At 19.6% G+C, this 20,000-nt stretch overlaps 6 protein-coding genes across 6 annotated transcripts in view; 3 read left to right on the forward strand and 3 right to left on the reverse strand.

Moving 5' to 3' along the window:
- PF3D7_0512800 (conserved Plasmodium protein, unknown function) overlaps positions 1-3,340 on the reverse strand; it is a gene marked incomplete at both ends in the record, with an annotated part of 4,935 nt that extends 1,595 nt beyond the window's left edge. Inside the window, one exon of the mRNA XM_001351649.1 lies at positions 1-3,340. This exon is cut by the window's left edge and continues 1,595 nt beyond it. Within this exon, the coding sequence (XP_001351685.1) occupies positions 1-3,340 (3,340 nt within the window).
- Positions 3,341-3,989: 649 nt separating this feature from the next.
- On the forward strand, positions 3,990-4,787 carry PF3D7_0512900 (AKAP-like protein; the record flags this gene model as incomplete). The annotated part of the gene is made up of 1 exon (XM_001351650.1): positions 3,990-4,787. One exon carries the CDS (start codon positions 3,990-3,992, stop codon positions 4,785-4,787), a length of 798 nt encoding a protein of 265 aa, XP_001351686.1.
- A 476-nt stretch (positions 4,788-5,263) lies between these two features.
- PF3D7_0513000 (conserved protein, unknown function) lies at positions 5,264-6,073 on the forward strand (the record flags this gene model as incomplete). Its single annotated transcript, XM_001351651.1, has 1 exon — positions 5,264-6,073. One exon carries the CDS (start codon positions 5,264-5,266, stop codon positions 6,071-6,073), a length of 810 nt encoding a protein of 269 aa, XP_001351687.1.
- Positions 6,074-7,038: 965 nt separating this feature from the next.
- PF3D7_0513100 (conserved protein, unknown function) lies at positions 7,039-8,012 on the reverse strand (the record flags this gene model as incomplete). Its single annotated transcript, XM_002808640.1, has 3 exons — positions 7,039-7,103; positions 7,180-7,746; positions 7,889-8,012. 3 exons carry the CDS (start codon positions 8,010-8,012, stop codon positions 7,039-7,041), a joined length of 756 nt encoding a protein of 251 aa, XP_002808686.1.
- A 1,500-nt stretch (positions 8,013-9,512) lies between these two features.
- On the forward strand, positions 9,513-18,384 carry PF3D7_0513200 (conserved Plasmodium protein, unknown function; the record flags this gene model as incomplete). Its single annotated transcript, XM_001351653.1, has 4 exons — positions 9,513-10,685; positions 10,974-17,971; positions 18,175-18,253; positions 18,343-18,384. The coding sequence occupies 4 exons, from the start codon at positions 9,513-9,515 to the stop codon at positions 18,382-18,384; spliced, it is 8,292 nt and encodes a 2,763-aa protein (XP_001351689.1).
- Positions 18,385-19,181: 797 nt separating this feature from the next.
- Positions 19,182-19,919, reverse strand: PF3D7_0513300 (purine nucleoside phosphorylase; the record flags this gene model as incomplete). The annotated part of the gene is made up of 1 exon (XM_001351654.1): positions 19,182-19,919. One exon carries the CDS (start codon positions 19,917-19,919, stop codon positions 19,182-19,184), a length of 738 nt encoding a protein of 245 aa, XP_001351690.1.
- Between the last annotated feature and the right edge of the window lie 81 nt (positions 19,920-20,000).

The raw sequence follows: 20,000 nt of genomic DNA on the forward strand, positions 1-20,000 counted from the left end.
ATAATAATTTGTTACATTTGTTCTGTAGAGAATTATAATATTCCTCCTCTTCTTCTATTCTAAAATTAATAACATAAGGATCTTTATTTTCTTTTTTTCCATTTTCCTTTATACCATTCTGGATCATATATAATAATTTTAAACATCCATAAATCGATGTATAACTTAAATGATTAAAATCATAATTAATGAAGACAATTAAATTATCTATCAACATATAATTCAATATATAGTCATGTGTTTTGCTTTTTAATAATTGTATATATAAATTAATTAAAGAATACAACCACATATATCCAGAACATATTAATTTGAATAATGTGTCATCACCAGGAACATACCTTACCTCATATGGTTTATCATAATTATGATCAGAGGAACAATGAGTAGCATCAATAAAATCATCCATTTTTATTGAAACATCTTTTAATTTTTTATTTTTTCTTTCCATTGTATTCATATTTTGTACCCTCTTCAACACACCAAGGAAAGATAACAATCCATTTTTACAATTATAAAAAATAGATGAATAAATTAATTTTGTTAAAAAATTATTATACAATTCTATATGTCTATTAATTTCTATAATCTTATACATATATAAAAAGTGAATATTCTTCATATTAGTACCTCTTATCAAATTCATATACATTTCTATTAACTTATTAAACTCAGGCATATTTTTTAAAACTACATAATCATATGATATTAAATAATTAAGAAATATACTAATACATATTAAATTTGTTTCATATTTATTTGTTATATCGTCATTTTCAATATAATATAATTTATTTTTATTATTCAAATGTATATTGTTCTCCTCATAAGAACTATATAATACACCTTTCTTATTTATATTAATCTTTTCATTTTTACAAGAAATCACCTCCCTACTTATTCGGTTGTCCTCATTTTCATATTTCATAACACCATCATTTATTTTTTCTATTTCTTTAATATTATTTTCTCCTTGGACGTAATTATGCTTTCCTATCATCTCCTTTGCTCTACTTCCTATATATACTAATTTCTCTCTGAATTCTGTTTCTCTTCGGATATTTTGAACTTGTATTAATATATTATTCCTATAATCATTTTCACCTATGGTATCGTTGTGTGCTGTTTTATTTATATTATACAAAGAATATAAAGCTAAATATTTGTTTACATAATTATGAGATATATTTTTTGTTTTTTTTTTTGTTCTTCTTTTTAATATAATAATATCCTTATAAGAATTTAATAAATTTTTTTTTCTCTTTTTTTTTTCGAACTCATTTTCAAACGATTTATATAATTTTATATTTCTTAACATATCATGCTGATAACACAAGGGTATTATATTTTCTTCATTACAAAACAAATCTAACGTTCTATATGATTTTTTATTTACTTTATTATAATACGAATATATATAACTATTATTTTTGTCTTCCCAGTTTATTTCATACAAAAATATGTTGCAATATTTTAACAAGGTCTTTATAAATTCATTATTTTTTATATTATTCGTCTTAATTATATACAAATATGTTATAATATCCTTCATATTAATTAACGAAAACGTTTTGTGCTTTTTATGAACTGGGAATAGATTAAGACGTTCCAATTTTTTTTTTTCCTTCTTCTTTTTCTTCTTCTTCTTCCCTTTATTACTTATAATTAACTTATTATACTCTTTTATTAATTTATTCATTTTTTTTATTAACAAATTAGAATGTAACAAATGTATTTTAGAATAATATATCTTTAATTTCTCAAAAGATAATGATATTAAAGAAAAATATTTTATTCTTTTATTTGTTTTTATATGAATACTTTTCAAGATCTTATCAATTAACATTTCATTCATTTTTTTATTATTTATTTCAAAGAAACAATATACAAATAATATCTTACTTAAGACATTCATATCACTTTCATTATATATATACGTCTTAATTACACATGATATTGATAATAAAAACCTTTTTATTATTTCTATATCTAACAACACATCTTTTATTTTAAACTCATTATTATATAATATGCCATCTTCTGGTAATATGTAATAACTATTAAAAAAGTTACTTCTGTTTATTTCGTCTGATCTATAAAATATATTTTTTATATATTGAATATAATAATATTTATATATATTGTATATAATTAAACTTATATGCTTCATACTCATACAATGGATATGTTTCATCTCTTTTAATATTTTCAATATTATATAATTGTAATTATTCTCATGATATATATTTATCATACTAGTAATCAAATATATGTTACACAACTCCTTATTCTTTCTAAGGTCTAGAATGTTATTAATATTATTCCAACTTTTCATATCTTTCAATTCTTTATCTTTCTTGATGCACACCGTTGGTAGGAATTTATTTTCTTCTAGGTAGCTATCAGAAGAACCTGATTTGTTATAACTTGGAATTCCCGAAGGATTATCACTTACAAGGATTCTGCTATTTGTAGGATAATCCTGTCTGTTCATGTAATTTGTTTGGCTATTTGTAAGATTATCCTGTCTATTCATGTAATTTGTTTGGCTATTTGTAAGATTATCCTGTCTGTTCATGTAATTTGTTTGGCTATTTGTAAGATTATCCTGTCTGTTCATGTAATTTGTTTGGCTATTTGTAAGATTATCCTGTCTGTTCATGTAATTCGTTTGGCTATTTGTAGGATAATCCTGTCTGTTCATGTAATTCGTTTGGCTATTTGTAGGATAATCCTGTCCGTTCATATAATTTGTTTGGTTATTTGTAGGATAATCCTGTCCGTTCATATAATTTGTTTGGTTATTTGTAGGATAATCCTGTCCGTTCATATAATTTCTATCATAATTCACAAAATTCATATCACCCATTTGGAAGAAAGTTCCATTTTCCTCCTTTGGCGAGTTTGTTTCAATTAAATGATTTTTTTCTTCTACTCCCGTGGAGGCAATACATTTAAGATATTCTACATTTGACCTATTTTGTTGAGATATATTTTTAAGGAGGTTATGTGCATTGTTATTTTTTTCCTCTATGTTGTATTTTTGCAGAGTTTTTAATTTATCATTTTTGAAATTACAAATAACGTGGAATGGTTCGAATGGGCTTGACAAAGAAGAAGAGGTATTTTTAAGGAGTTTCCTTTTTATATTATTCAGATGGATTTTTTGTTCTGCCTTTTTCCTTTTTAAAAATAGGTAATTAATATATTTGGTCGTTTTGGAGCTAAGTTTTTTTTTTTTTCTATCTGCATTAAATTTGCTTTGGATTGTTGTAATTGATTTAAAGAAGAAATTTTTGTGTTTTTTTTCCTTCCAATGATATGTTAAGAAAAGGAACATACTAAAAAAAAGGAGTTCAGGGTTAAATAACACGACATAAAGATAAAAAAAAAAAATGGTAAGATTGATTAAATTTTATGTGGAAAGATGTATATATTATTTATCATAATTAATTAGTTTATTTCTATATATATATATATATATATATATATATATATATATATATGTATGTATTTATTTATTTATACACATAATTTTTTAAGTTACTATTATTATCATTATCTTTATCATTTTGTGAATTATAAAAATATGAATACAAGAGAGGAAGCATTTTTATATTTTCAAATAATAAAAAAATATAGATTATATGTATTTAATTTTTTATTATTATAATAGAAATATATACAAAAATGTAAAAAATAAAAAATAAAAAATATATATATATATATTCATAAATATCTTAAAACAACTGTTTCTTTTCTTTTCTTTTCTTTTCTTTTTTTTAAAATTTCATACATAACATTTTTGTTCTAATATATTGCACACGTAAAAATATAGGTAATGTTATTAAGATTAAATATATATATATATATATATATTTTTTTATTTTTTTATTTTATTATTTTTTTTTTTTTTTTTTTTTTTTTTTAAATATTCCAAAGATGTAATTGCATATATTTGTAAGAGTTAAGAATTTTTATTTTTATAAATGAATATTAAAAGAAGCATATACCATTATTTAAGTTATTCTTCCTTTTTGATTAAAAATCATTATCATCATAATAATACGATATATCCTTGTTTTCATAGTTTGAGAAATAATAATAAGATGAGCTACTTTAGGCCAAATTATTTTATATGTATACCAATAAAAAATGATAATATTTGTAATGAATTAATAAATATACAAAAACATGTTCTTGTAAAATATGATGAATTAAAAGATTGTATTATTGAAAGAAATAAATTTCATATATCTCTTTTAATTTTACATATTAAAAAGAACCAAATCGAATTATCCAAAGAAGCATTTAATGAAGCCATGGAAAAGATAAAAAAAAATATGCATAATGAAAAAATATGTTTTGAAAAATTAGATACATTTCGTAACGATGTTTTATATTTAAGTTTAAAAGAAGATAGTAATAAATATATTATAAATATTATAAACCATTTAATCGACTCATTTTCTAAAAGAGGAATAAAAATTATTTTCAATAATAAAAAACCCGCAAAAGAAATATTATCAAATAATAATAAAAAAGAATTAAATAAAAATTCAAATGATTTACAACATATTACACCTCATTTAACTTTAATGAAAAATTCTTATATGAAAAAAATGTATATGAATAAAAAACCTCAAATTCTTCCTTTTTTCTATACAGATTATGATTTAACAAATTTGCTGAAAGAACAAATTGATATACAAAAAATACAATTCCTTGAAATGGATATGGATACCTCAACGTCTTATTATAAAATCGTGTCTGAGTTTAATCTTTGACATTATATAAATATATACATATATATATATATAAATATGTGTAAATGTGTACATTTCAACTTTTCAAAAAATTTCATTCTTTCGTTGTGTTATTTTCATGATGATATTTAAGTTATAGGGATGTGCTTACTTCTAAATATAATATATTTTTATATACAAATAAATTTAAAGAATTGTAGGAGCAATTATTATTATATGTTGAAATGTTGTATTTATTTACATAGTATAAAAAAAATTAAAGATATAATTTTAATTTTGAAATAATATTAAAGTGTATATACATCTAATATTCTCAACTTATATTATTATTATTATTATTATTATTATATTTTATGGGGAATGTTTCAAAACGTTACATAATTATTATATAAGTGGAAAAAAAGAAAAAAAAAAAAAATACGCATAAATATATAAATATATATATATATATTTATATATTTATATTTATATATTATGATTAGATAACGATAAGACAAATGAATTTCGTATTTATTTATATCGTCCTGATTTCCTTTTTTAATAAAAGCAGGTGTGATAATGAATTGTCTGTCAAGGGGAGTTTGACAGTTGCCAATTTAAAAATATCGTCTAAAAATAATCAAGAGAACGGAATATTATTTGTAAATGAAGAGAGTGAATATAAAATAGGATTAAATGAAAGAAGTGAATTAATAATAAGTAAAAAAAAGAAACCTCTTGTAACTATTGATGAGCACGAAAATTTAAATTTTTTTAATTTGGATTTATCTGTTAAGATATTGAATATACAAGGAATATTAAAAATTATGAATGTGAATCAATTTCAAATGTTTGTTCATGAAGATTTTTCAAATAGTTCAAATACCAAAGGATGGATTGGAGATCAATTTTTTAATTATACATCTTCATGTGGTGGAATTAATTTATTAGGTGGATATGGAAAATTATCAAAAGGAGAAATATACAAAACCTTTGAAAATATTCCAAGCCATTCACAAATACGTATAAAATGTAATTTCCATTTTATTGATAACTGGGATAATCAAACAGCTTATATGAAAATTACTACAGATGAAAAAGAAGAAAAATATTATGTATGGACTGATACACATTCACAAATAAATAAACAAAATTCTATTAACATTTGTGGAAATACTACAGGAGAATCTAAATTTTTTTCTATAATCGATATTATTATTCCACATAATTCAAATAAATTAATCATTTATTTTGGAACAAATATACAAAAAGATGAACCAAATTTAATATCCTGGGGAATATCCAATTTTCAAATATACCTTATTTAATAAGTAAATAAAATAAAAAAAAATAAAAAAAAAATAAAAAAAATGGAAATGGGGGATCCACTTTATTCATTCTAGGCAATTTCCAATATTATTGTGTTCATCTTTTTTTATAATGAAATAAAACAAGTATTATAAGATAAAGGGAAAATAAAATAAATAAATATTAATATATATATATATATATATATATATATATATTATCTATCTACCATTTATGTTCCTCTTGTTTGTTTTTTTTTTTTTTTGTGTATATATATTTATATATATTTATATATATTTCTTCTTTTTTGATACACATGAATTATAAAAATTCTGAACAATTCAGGTGTTAAGAATTTTTTATACAAAAAAAACAACAATAAAAAAATAATATAATATAACAAATGAAGTAAATAAAAGTAGAGAAAAGTTTATTTAAAAAATATTATCAAACTCGTCAAAATTTTTTGTTTAAACAAACTAAAAAAATGAAATGGAATAAAATGAAATAAAATAAAATAAAATATAAAAGAAATAAAACTTAAAAATTTAAAATATAAAAAAAACAAAAATTTTTAAAAAGGAGGTACAAAAAAAAAAAAAAAAAAAAAAAAAAAAAATAGCTACCTGTCTAATATGTTAAGGTAAAATTTAATAATACAAATTTACAAAAAGAAAAAAAAAAAAAAAATATATATATATCTATATATATATATATATATATATATATACTCATGTTGTATGTATGTGTTCACTTATCCTTAATGTGTAAAGTTATTAATTCTAAAATGTTTAAGCATTATATATTATAAACGTATTTCATCAAGTATTACCCTCGATATGGAAAAGGAACACTACCAAGTATATATATATATACATATATATATATATATATATATATATATTTATATTTATATTTATTTATAATTAATACGGGGAATGAATATTTATACAAAGTGTAATAATAAATATTATATATACACTTTTTAATTTAAGGGCTCTATTTTTAACTTTTTATTTCCTGCTCTTAACCTTGATCCAACATCTTCTCCTAAAATAAAATAAAAATACATACATATATATATATATATATGTGCATACACTTTTTTTGTTTATACAATTCATACCGTCCAATACAAGAACTATCCTTCCCAAAGAAACTGGGTCCGTTAACTCTATTCTTTTCCAAGCTTCATAAATAGCTGATGCCAAAATTGCTACCAATGTCATTGTTGTTGTATTATAGAGTGCTTGAGATTTTCCTGGTACGTTTCTTAAAACTATTAATATTTCATTCATACATATATTAAGTAGACATTTTCTTGCAGCCTTTCTTAAATCAAGAAGGCTTAAAGAATCTGGTAAATAATTATTATAATTAGATGAAATATCTTCTAGAACATTTATCCACATATCTTCTTCACGTTTCCATAATTTTACATTTAATTCTATAGTATTATTTACATTAAATTCTAAGAGAACTTGCAAGGATGATAATGGCGTTCCTAATTGACAGGAAAATAACCAAGGAGCTAATAAATTTTCTTCGCTTTCAATCTTTTGATTTTTTCTTGGTTCCTCTTTTTTTTCTTTCTCTTCATTATCAAATAAAATATCGCTAACTTCTAGTTTTTCTAATAAAAGAACCATTTGTTTTTCTAATTTTATTATTCGCTTTTCTAAGTGGTATTTATCTGTGCACAGAACAAACAAAAAAAAAAAAAAAATTAACATAATATAAAATTTTTTTTTTTTTTTTAAGAAGAAAATAAAAATAAGACAAATATATACATTCCATATAAATTTTAATATATATATATTATTTTTCCTTTTAACCTTTTTCAGAATTTTGTAATTTATCATTTAATTCTTTTACAATGCTCAACAAGGGATCATATTTTGTAACTATGAATGTTTGCAAATCACTGCTAAAAACGGCAGTGGTTGTTTGGCTAGTCATTTTTTTTCAAAAATACAAAAAAAAAAGAAAAAAACAAAAACAAAAAAAAAACAAAAAAAAAAAAAAAAAAAAAAAAAGGAAAAATTGTTAAAAATATAATAAATATAATTATATCTTATAGCAAACAAATATTTATATCATTACATAAATATACTAAACAACACATATAAATTGTCACATATATAAATATATATATATATATATATATATATATATATATATATATATTTGACGCTTGTTACTAGAATGTTATTATTTCTAATATTTTAAAAAAACTACAAAAAATAAAATATGCATAATACATACATACATATATTATGTACATATTTTATTTTTATTATAAAAACATGGTTGTGTTAACATATAGGGAAAAATGCATTTTTATACATTTGAACAAAAAAATAAAAAATAATAAAATTAAATAAATGGATAAACGAAATAAAGATATATACATATAATATATATATATAATATATATATATATATATATATAATAATATATATTATATATTATTAAGATGCACAATATTTTTAATAAAAAAAAAAATATACAAATAATAATATAAATATATATACATAATAATATATATTATATATATGTATATATTGTATACATATATGAATACATTTTTTAATATATATGTAATATATATATAATATGTATTATATGTTAACAGAAATATTATTATATATATATATATATAATATATATATAATAAAATAAAAATAAAATATATAATATATATAAATAACCTAATATTTATTTAGGCATTAATTTATGGTACGATGTGATGTTTTCATATTATATATTCTTTTTATTTTAATTTTTTTTTTTTAATTATATCTTTATAAAATTTAACGAATTAAAAAAAAAAAATAATAAATATAAATAATAAAAAAAAAAAAAAAAAAAAAAAAAAAAAATTTAAACATATATATAATATATATATATATATTTTAAAGAAATAATAAAGAAGCATATGTCGTAGTTTTATATGTATATAAAAAATAATAAGATTATAAAAATGTAGTTCTTTTACTTTTACTTTTACTTTTAATTTCTTTTTTTTTTTTTTTTTTTTTTTTTTTTTTTGTTTCTTAATTATTATATTATCTATGAAATATTTATATTCAATATGATGCGATATAGATATATGAATAGAAGAATAATGTTGGGAAATAAAATTAGAGCAAATATATATTATTAAAAAAAAAAAAAAAAAAAAAAAAAAAAGCATATAAAGGAAATATCAATATAAATATATTTTATTTATTTGTCAAATGTGAAAAAACGAAAAAAATACACACCTGAAAAGATATGTATATAAAATATATATTTGTGTATATTTATTTATTTATTTATTTATCCATCTACCTATATTATAAATATATAAATATATATATAATTATATATTTATTTATTTATTTATTTAATATGCTTGTGATTTTTTGGCTGTTTATTTTTCTTAAGATAATTTAAAAATTATTAGTTATGTAAATATGATAGACATTAAGATCGAAGAATTAAGGAATTCAAGTGAAGTAGATCATTTGGAATATGGTAACTTATTAGATGATAAAAGTATCGAGTTTATAATTATAAAGAATAAAGATTTATATATTTATACATATGATACCCAAAAGAAGAATATATATTTGTTATATGAGACCAAATTAAATGCTCCTATTTTAAAATTAGTTATTTTAAAAGATATATTTTTAAATAAAAAAAAAAAAAATATAAGTGGAATACTTTTGATTTATAAAAATATACATTTTATAATTTATAAATATAATAAAATTTTAAATAGCTTAGTAATAGTATTGAGACATACATTTAATAGAGAAATAAAATTTTCATCCTTATTTTACAATTTACCATGTGCTATTAATTATATTCATAAATATGATAATTTTAAATATAAGAAAAAAAAAGAAGAAAAAAAAAAAATATATAATGTAACTAATAAGAAACATTTAAGTAAATATGGAAAATCGAATCTTCATCATAATCGACTTTCTGATATGAAAGTAAGTAGATTAAAAAAAAAGAAAAAAAAAATTAAATTAAAGTTATTTATTAATAAAGATAAAAATAAAAATATAGATAAAAATATAGATAAAGATAAAAATATAGATAAAGATAAAAATATTGATAAAGATAAAAATATTGATAAAGATAAAAATATTGATAAAGATAAAAATATTGATAAAGAGAATAACGAATTATCATCAAATAATAAAACCACAAATGTTGAAGATATGATAATAGAGGATGATAATTTTATGGACAACTTAAATAATAATGTTGATGAATACAAAAAGGAATTATATTTTTTAAATAATTATTGTTTAAATTTTAATAAAAAAAAAATTATAAAGGCCAAAAAAAAAAAAATTAATTTTTGTGAATTTTCCTTTACATTTTCTTATAATTTTAAAACCTTATATACCTTCTTTTATACAACCAAAAAAAAAAGTATAGAAGAAACAAAAGAAAATGAAAAAAATGGTAGGGTTAGGAAGGAAGTACAAACTAATTATTTTTCGAATGATATATACCTTGATAATATAAGTAAAATTAAGTTACATCGGATATATAAACATTTTGTTTTTATAAAAAAAATATTTTATCATGACAATTTAGCTAACGTACTTATTCAGAGGGACGCGGTAAGGAAATAAAAATTTATAAATTTTTTGAGGATTTTAATGATTTATTTGTATAAGAAACGTATATTGAGTGTGCTACATATATATATATATATATATATATATATATATATATATATATATGTGTATAATATTACATATTTTTTTATATATGTTCATAATATTACATTTTTTTTTTTTTTTTATATATGTTCATAATATTACATTTTTTTTTTTTTTTTATATATGTTAATAAAATTACATATTTTTGTATATATTGCCATTTTAATTTTTATATTTTTCCTTTAGATTAATGTTGGTCAAAGAAAAATTGAAGAGTTAAATTTAAAGGTTGTGACTTTAAGGATTGAAAAAGAAAAATTTGATATTGTCGAATTAGTAAATAATATACCTAACGATATTGTGGATATATTAAAATATAAGAACATTGTTATATGTATATGTTATGATTATATATATATAATAAATATGATGAGCTATAAGAAAGTTGTTTATTTTTTTAATAAGACTAGTTATATAAATGAAATATTTGAATTAATGAAAGACAATTGTTTATTTGTTGATTATACTTATTTTAATATAAATTTTAGTATTTTAAATGTTCATACAAAAAATAATAATATATTTTTATTAAATAAAAAATATATGATACATGGTCATATATCTAAAGATCTTAATGATTTAATACATTTAATGCGCTGGAATATAACATATAAATTTATGGCTACCATAAAAACGTCAACGTTCTTCACTTTTTCAAAATATTTATATTTTGTGTATTCCTATGATGGGATAGGTGGTGTGTCGGATATATGTATTATACGGAGAAAAGAACGAATAAAAAAAAATAAAAATATTAATAAAAATGAAAAAAATCAAAAAAATGAAAATATTAATATTTATAGAAAGAGAAAAAATACCAACACATTTTCGTGTGTACCTACGAAAAGACCGAAAAATGAGCATATAGAAAATAAATTTCGGCAAAATGGAAATCCTAATATTGTTCAAGAGGACTCTTCTTCTTATTATTATAATGATGATAATAATAACAAATATTGTGTAGACATTACAGAAAAATCAGACCACATAATTCCCAGAAATAATGATACAACTCAAATGGAAAATAATAATAAAAAGGAAAAAAAAAATAATAATAATAAAAAGGGGGAAAAAAATGATAATAAAAGGGAAAAAAAAAATAATAATAATAAAAAGGAAAAAAAAAAAAATAATAATAAAAAGGAAAAAAAAAAAAATAATAATAAAAAGGAAAAAAAAAATAATAATAATAAAAAGGAAAACATTTGTACCAAGTTAAAGTATTATAAAAGAAATAATAATTTCCTTTTTGATTTATTAAATTATTTAAATAAAAATATAAACGTCAATGAATATACAAAGGAACTGAATAATAAAAAATATGATTTGTTATTTCAAAAATATAAAAAAAAAATTAAAATTTTAGAAAATCATTTTTCAAAGATTAATGCTCATGGGAATATAGAATATTCCTCTCCTTTATTTTTTATGAAAAAAAAAAAAACAAAAAAAATAAAAAATAAAATACAAGATAAAAATGACAAAATGAATGATCATTTTAATAAAGTTAAAGATAATATTTTGAATCAAGAAATAATAATACAAGAAACGCAAGAGAAAAATAAGGAAAATGAGAATATAGAATTAATAAATTCGAAACATAAAATAAACAATAATAATAATAATAATAATAATAATAATAATGATAATATGTTATTTTTTTCAAAGGTCGATAAAATATTATTCAAAGGAATACTGATAGATATACATAAACTATATGATCATTTTTCATCCATATATAAATGTATATATATCTCTCATATAGGAAAGAAGAAAAACAGTACTATTAATAAAGTGTTTTTTGAAGTACCCCTTGTTATTAAATTAGATATAGAATTCTTACAATGTTATATAAAAAATGTACACTGTACACAAGTACAAGATCGAAAAATACGTGACAAGGAATACATAAAGCATTACAGAAGAAATAATCGTAAATATAAAGACACACGTATTCAATATATTCTATTAAATGTAACACAAAAAGATTGTAATAATAATATAGAAATAAATGATATATCAAAAATGAATAAATTAAAAAATTATCCTATGGACAAAGTCATATGTAATAAAAAGAATGATTATTTAAAAGATAATGAACCAAATAGACATATCTTATTATGTATAAATAATATAATGTTTTTAAAAACGAAAAGAGCAAATCAATATTTTGTTTTATATGAAAATAATAAATTAAAAAGAAATCTTTTTTTACGACAATTTACGGAAAGGATAAGTATGCTTTATAAATATGATAATAATAAGGAGGAGAATCTTAATCATGATGATGATAATCATATGGAGGATCAAAATAATTCTGATTTATTTATAAATAATGTAAATGATGTGATGTATTCAGATGATGAAGTCATTGAAGATAAAGAAAGTATACAACCTGATGAAGATTGTTACAATAATTATTTATGTTTGTTAAAAGAAAAGGATGATGATGATGAATATGTTATTGATGATACCAAAAGGAGAGATAATATGAATTTTATGGATTTTAATAAAAATCGTTTTAATAATTTTAGTCGAGATAATTATTTTTGTTCAGACAAAATTATGTACATGATAAGAAATAATTCAAATTTTATAAATACAAATATTAAAACTAACGATATATATGAAGAAATACATTTAAAAAATACATTGATGACTATTGAAAAATATGTATTATTTTTTAAAAAAACCAATCTAAATTATTTTAATAATAAAGATGTTATGTTTTATTTGAAGAGGATATATTTTCCATATATAATGTATGAACATGATGATAATAGTATTATATGTAACGAAAAATATAATTATATGGATAAAAAAAATATGGAAACAAGACATATAGATTTACAAAATATGGAAAAAGGTATTAACTATAATGAACAAATAAAAAATGATATATCTAAATATTATAAGCAAGATAAAAATTTTGCTAACAAGTTATGTTTTTATTTCTCATATAAAAAAATAAGAAAAGAAAATAAATATATTTATGATGAAATGAAAAGTACACAATATTATTTACAAAAAAAAGTGTTACATTTTTTTATAGAAGGAAAAAAAGAACATATAAAAACAAATATAAATATAATAGACACAACAATAGCTTTCTTAAATTATAAAAATATTATCTTAATACAAGTATGTAAATATGAAATCAATATTTTATATTATAAGAATACATATGTGTTGATAAAAAATATTCATATTGATGATTATCCTGTTAAAAGTTGTGAATTAATAGAAAATTATTTAATTATATTATATGAAAATTATAATTGTTCTATATATATATTAAATAAAAATGTTATAAAAGAATGTATAAATATAATTAATAAAATAATTTTTTTATATAATATATGTACTATACATTGTTTAATATATGAAAATAAAAAAGAACAAATAAATATATATAGCTTTATCAAATTTTTAAAAGAAAAAAATATTTTATCTACAAAAAAAAAAAAGTCATCACACAAATGTTATAATAATATTAATAATACATATAATGTAACACATAATTTGAAAGAAACTAATTGTGATGAATTATATTATAATTTTTATGATTTATATAAAATATTTCAAATAAAAAATTTATCCATGTTATATGATTTTATAAAAAGTAGTAAACACATTAATATAGATCATATATTTGAAATGTATATTCCTAATATTAAAAATATTGATTGTTTATCAACATTTTATCATAAAAAAAGACATATATATTTATCTTTCTTGTCGAACACAAATAATAAAACATTTAATATTTTTGATATTAGAAAGAAAAAAATAATTTTTAAAAGTAACTATATCATGGGTGTTCCAAAATATATATATAATACAATAAATAAAAATAAACATAAAAATACAAAAAAATTACATAAATGTAAAATAATAAAATATGACGGTGACCAGGAACATCATGTTGATCATAATAATATGAAAGAAAATAATAACAAAAAATTTAATTATAATGATAAATCACTTATAAATTATTTGAATGCAGAAAAAATTATTAATATTTTATTTTTTAAATTAAATAAAGACTATTTTTTAATCATATTTTTAACAGGGAGACCAATATTAATATATAAATCGTTCTTTTCTATAAAAAAAAAAAATAATAATAATTTATTTGCTAATGTCAAATTTAAAATCATTGTTCATAAATTTATTCAACCTTTGATTAGTAATATTATGTATCTTCCAAGAAATACAAACTCTATTAGTAATAATAAAATATATGATGAGAATATTTACAATGGTTCATATATACTTTTGGATGAACATAATTTTAAAGAGCCTACAAATAAAATGAACAAAAAAAATAATAATAATAATAATAACAAAAAAAAGAATGTTTATTATAATTGCCTTGTTGTGTACCCCTATATAGATATAAACAAAATTACAACAAATATAAGTGATGATAAAAATGTATCGAAAGAATTATTTGAAAAAGATATAATGAACAATTATTATATTAATTATCCCATATTGTTCTTATCTAATTATAAGGGGAAATTATATATACACCCTTTAAATAAAGAAAAACTACAACAAAGTTATCATAATAATAAAGAAGAGAAAGAACCAAATAAAAACAATAATAATTACATTATACATTATGCACATAATAATATATTATATAATATTAAAGATATTTATGGGCATATAAAAGGTTTACACAAAATAGATCAGAATGAATTTATAAGCTTCTCAAATAACAAATTTCAAATATTTAATATAAATGATTATAAATATAATTCTGTTATGCCTAAATCCACACAAGTTAATATAAGATCTGATTTTTTTCTTACATCCACTATAATAAATGAACAATCTAATGAAAGCAACAACAACAACAACAACAACAACAACAATAATAATAATAATAATAATATTAATAATAATGGAAATAAAAATAATTATGGTAATAAGATCCATTTGAATAATCCATATGGTGATACACACATTGGACATATTAATTCTTATAGTAATCCAAATCATATCAGCATACAAAATGATATAATATTTTTTTCAAAAAATTCGAACTTAATAAATCTCTCTTTTAATGATTCTTTCGCGACAAAAAAAATTCTGTCATATCCTTATATTCATAAAATGTGCATATCGAAAGATGATTATGTTTTGAAGAAGGCACGCAAAGGTGGAAGAGGTTGTTACGTCAACAAAAAAAAATGTATTAAGGAAATGAATGAAACGGATGAAGTGATTGAAATGAATGAAGTGAATAAAATGAATGAAACGGATGAAGTGATTGAAACGAATAAAATGAATGAAACGGATGAAGTGATTGAAACGAATAAAATGAATGAAACGGATGAAGTGATTGAAACGAATAAAATGAATGAAACGGATGAAGTGATTGAAACGAATGCCATTAATGAGAATTATAAAAATAGTTGTGATAATGACGAATATGTAAATAAAAAAAATGGTTCTAATTCTTCATATAATTTTCCTTATCATGTAACATTTGGAAAGGTCCTAGCAGTAGTTGTTAGAATAAAATATGATGAATATTATTGCTTAAAGAAATTATTAAAAAAAAGAATTAACCTACAGAAAGATGAAATAAAAAATAATACCTTATATGAAAATGAAGAAATACAATGTATACCAAATATATATCTGGATGATTGTATTAATAATCAATATACACATCAAATAAAAAGATTTTTACCTGCTCATACAGAACATACTACAACAAACAATTTGAAAGATGATCATATATTAAGAACAAATAATAAACTTATTCAATCGGTTCAAACATATACAAAATATTATAAATTATTATTATTTCACGAAAATAGTAAACATGTATATGGTTATTATATTTTTGAACACAGTGAAGAAATTCAATGTGTCTCTTTTGGATACCTTAATAATAAGGAATATATTTATATAAGCAGTGGAATCAATATTAATGAAAGAATAGAAACACAAGGAAATATATATATACTTGATTTTAGTAATATATTCTTTAAATTTAATAAAAATCATCTAGACTCATATTTTAACTCTTCTCCTAATATGGATAACTTTGGAAAATCGCTTGATGCGCATCAGAAAAATAACGAAAATGATGATGTAATGAACCAAATAGGAATTAACAAATACGAAACAAATAACAATCATCTTAATAATGACGTTGACGTTGACGTTGACATTAACCATATAAGTGATGCTAATCCAAATCAAGATTTATTAAATACAGATAATTCAAATAATAAAGCCGAAAGCACAAAGAAAGGAAAACTACTGGTTTACATGAAAAAAACATATAACAACTGTGTATCTCAAATTCTCCCATTTTATGTTCACACAGATAATTATAATAGTAATATTATGTACGCAGGGCGAAATTTTAAAAATCCTACAAAAAATGAAGGAAAGGAATATTTTTTAAATAATGAAGATAAATATAATCTTGATAAAAATAATACATATTGGAATGATATGAAAGATTCCAATAATAACTGTTATAGTAATATTCTTCATTGTATTAATTCCAAGATTTATATACATGAAGTAAACGATAACGATTTTACTAAAGGTGCTTTTCTTGATAATAATTTTTATATTAGTGATATTAAAATAATGAAAAATTTTATTATTATTGCTGATTTATTTAAAGGAATTTTTATCAATATGTATAATTATGAAGAACAATATGATAGTCGAAGTATTATTTCCATATCCAAAAATTTTTATAGTAACAATTTAAATATATTATGTTGTCATTATATTATATTCAACTCTTTTATATCAATTATTGCTATGGATGTTTATAACAACTTTATTGTTTTCTCATATAAAAACTATCAAGATATTGATAATCTCTATATATTCAATTATTTTAATTTTAATAGAAGAATTGTTAAATTTATTAACGCTTTAAATAAACAAGATAACTCAAACATTGCTCTGTCCTTATCCAACGATGGTAGTATACATTTATTTCATCCATTAAATCATAAACGTTTTCTTTTCTTTAAAGAAATATATAATATCACAAAGAAATATATCTTTCCAAATTTAGCTGTAAATGTCCATACTCATTTAAAACCAGACTTTTTCATCCAATCCATTGTCTTAAATTTGTACAAAAAAACGGATAGCTATTTGGTGAAAAATATTTTATTTGATGACTTGTTAAGGTAAAAAAAAAAAAAAATAAAAAAAAAAAAATAAAAAAAAAAAAAAAAAAAAAATAATAAAAAATAAAAAAAAAATTAAATTAGCTAGTTGATATATAAGTTAACAAAAATAAAAAAAAAATATATATGTATACATATATATATATATATATATATATATATATATATATAATTATTTATTCATTTGTTTAATTTTTATGCAGACAACTTCCGTTTTACTCTAGCGAAGTGCTATACGAGTTATTTTATGAGAAGTCCAACTTGCTTCAGCATATAACCATAGTAATGCTATAAAAACAATATCTTTAATAATATATATATATATATATATATATATATACATTTATATTTATTTCTTTTTTTTTCTTCAGGGCGAGTTTTTAAATGAGCTCTATGTATTGAGCCTAAATTAAATCATTTGTTATAAGTCTAAAATTATTAGAATATTGATACTGTTGTCAAGATTTTTATTCTTCAATTAATATTTTTCATATATTTATTTTTTTTTTTAAATTATTGATTGTTCAATTTGATAATTTTTATTCAGTACTTATTAACAAACTAACTCTTTACATATAATATATATAAATATATATATATATATATATATATATATATTTACTTATTTATTTATTTATTCATTTATTCATTTACATATTTATGTTTACTTATTTTTTTCTTGTTATAGATTATTTATATTATTGTTTTAATTTTAAAATTAAAATTCTTTAAAAGTATATTTTAATATTTTATTAGGTTCATAAATGTTATTTATTAAAACTGTCCTTAAAAAATATATTACGTTAAGAATTAACACAATTTTTTTTTTCTTTAAGAACATATGGAAAATGTACTAAATAAAAAGCATGAATTCTTTTTCATGAATGCATAAACATATATCTATCTATATATATATATAACGTTCCTTCATTTAAGAGGAAAAATAGCAAAAGAAAAAAAAAAAAAATTTTAAATTATTACTATATATATATATATATATATATATACATATATATATATAATATGTTTGATGGTACACGTACACACCTTGCAAATATTTTTTTTTTTTTTTTTTTTTTTTATTTGATAAGAAAATACACAATTATATATATAAAAGGATAGTTTTTATAATATGTATATAAATAAATATACATATAAATAAATAAATAAATATATATATATATATATATATACATATATATATTAAAATTTAGGCATATTTGGTTGCTAATTTTGCACATGCTCCTAAGGCTATTTTAATCATATTTTCTAATTGGTGAGGAACTAAATTGTTGTCGAAATCCCCTTCGTCCCATTTGAATGGACATCCATCAACAATAAGAATACCACCTGTTTTAACTTTTCTTAAGGTTCCAATAACCATAAGAGTGGCTAGTTCCATTTCAACAACAGCAGCATTAGCTTTAGAATAATCTTCTAATCTTGAAGGAATAATTTTATTGGGATAATACATATCTGATGAAACACTGATACCATTAAAAACTGGCACATTCAATTCTTGTGCACATTTATTTAAAGTATCATAAACATCAAAATCACCAACAGCTGGGAAATCTCCATGAATTAATAAATGAGATACTCTATCTTCCCTAACAGCTGCATTACATATACATATGTCACCTCTTTTTATTAAATCTGGTTGAAGAGATCCACATGAACCTGCACGAATAATTACTTTAGCTCCATTTTGACATAATTCTTCAAAACATACAGCACATCCTGCTGAACCTACACCGTGACTAACACATAAAAATTTCTGACCCTTATAATGACATTCTACACTTTTGTATTCTCTGTTGTATGCTAAATCAACATATGAATCACATACCACTTTTATCTTGTCGACTCTTCCTGGATCTCCTACAACTAAAACAACTGGTGTTATTTGTTCCTTGCTTATTTTTAAATGGCGTAAAAGATTATCCATTTTAAATAATTCGTAATTATAATTATGGAAAAAAGTTAATAACAATGTATAAAAAATATTATATATATATATATTTATTTA

Source organism: Plasmodium falciparum (assembly GCF_000002765.6).
Source record: "Plasmodium falciparum 3D7 genome assembly, chromosome: 5".
NCBI classification, from domain to species: domain Eukaryota; phylum Apicomplexa; class Aconoidasida; order Haemosporida; family Plasmodiidae; genus Plasmodium; species Plasmodium falciparum.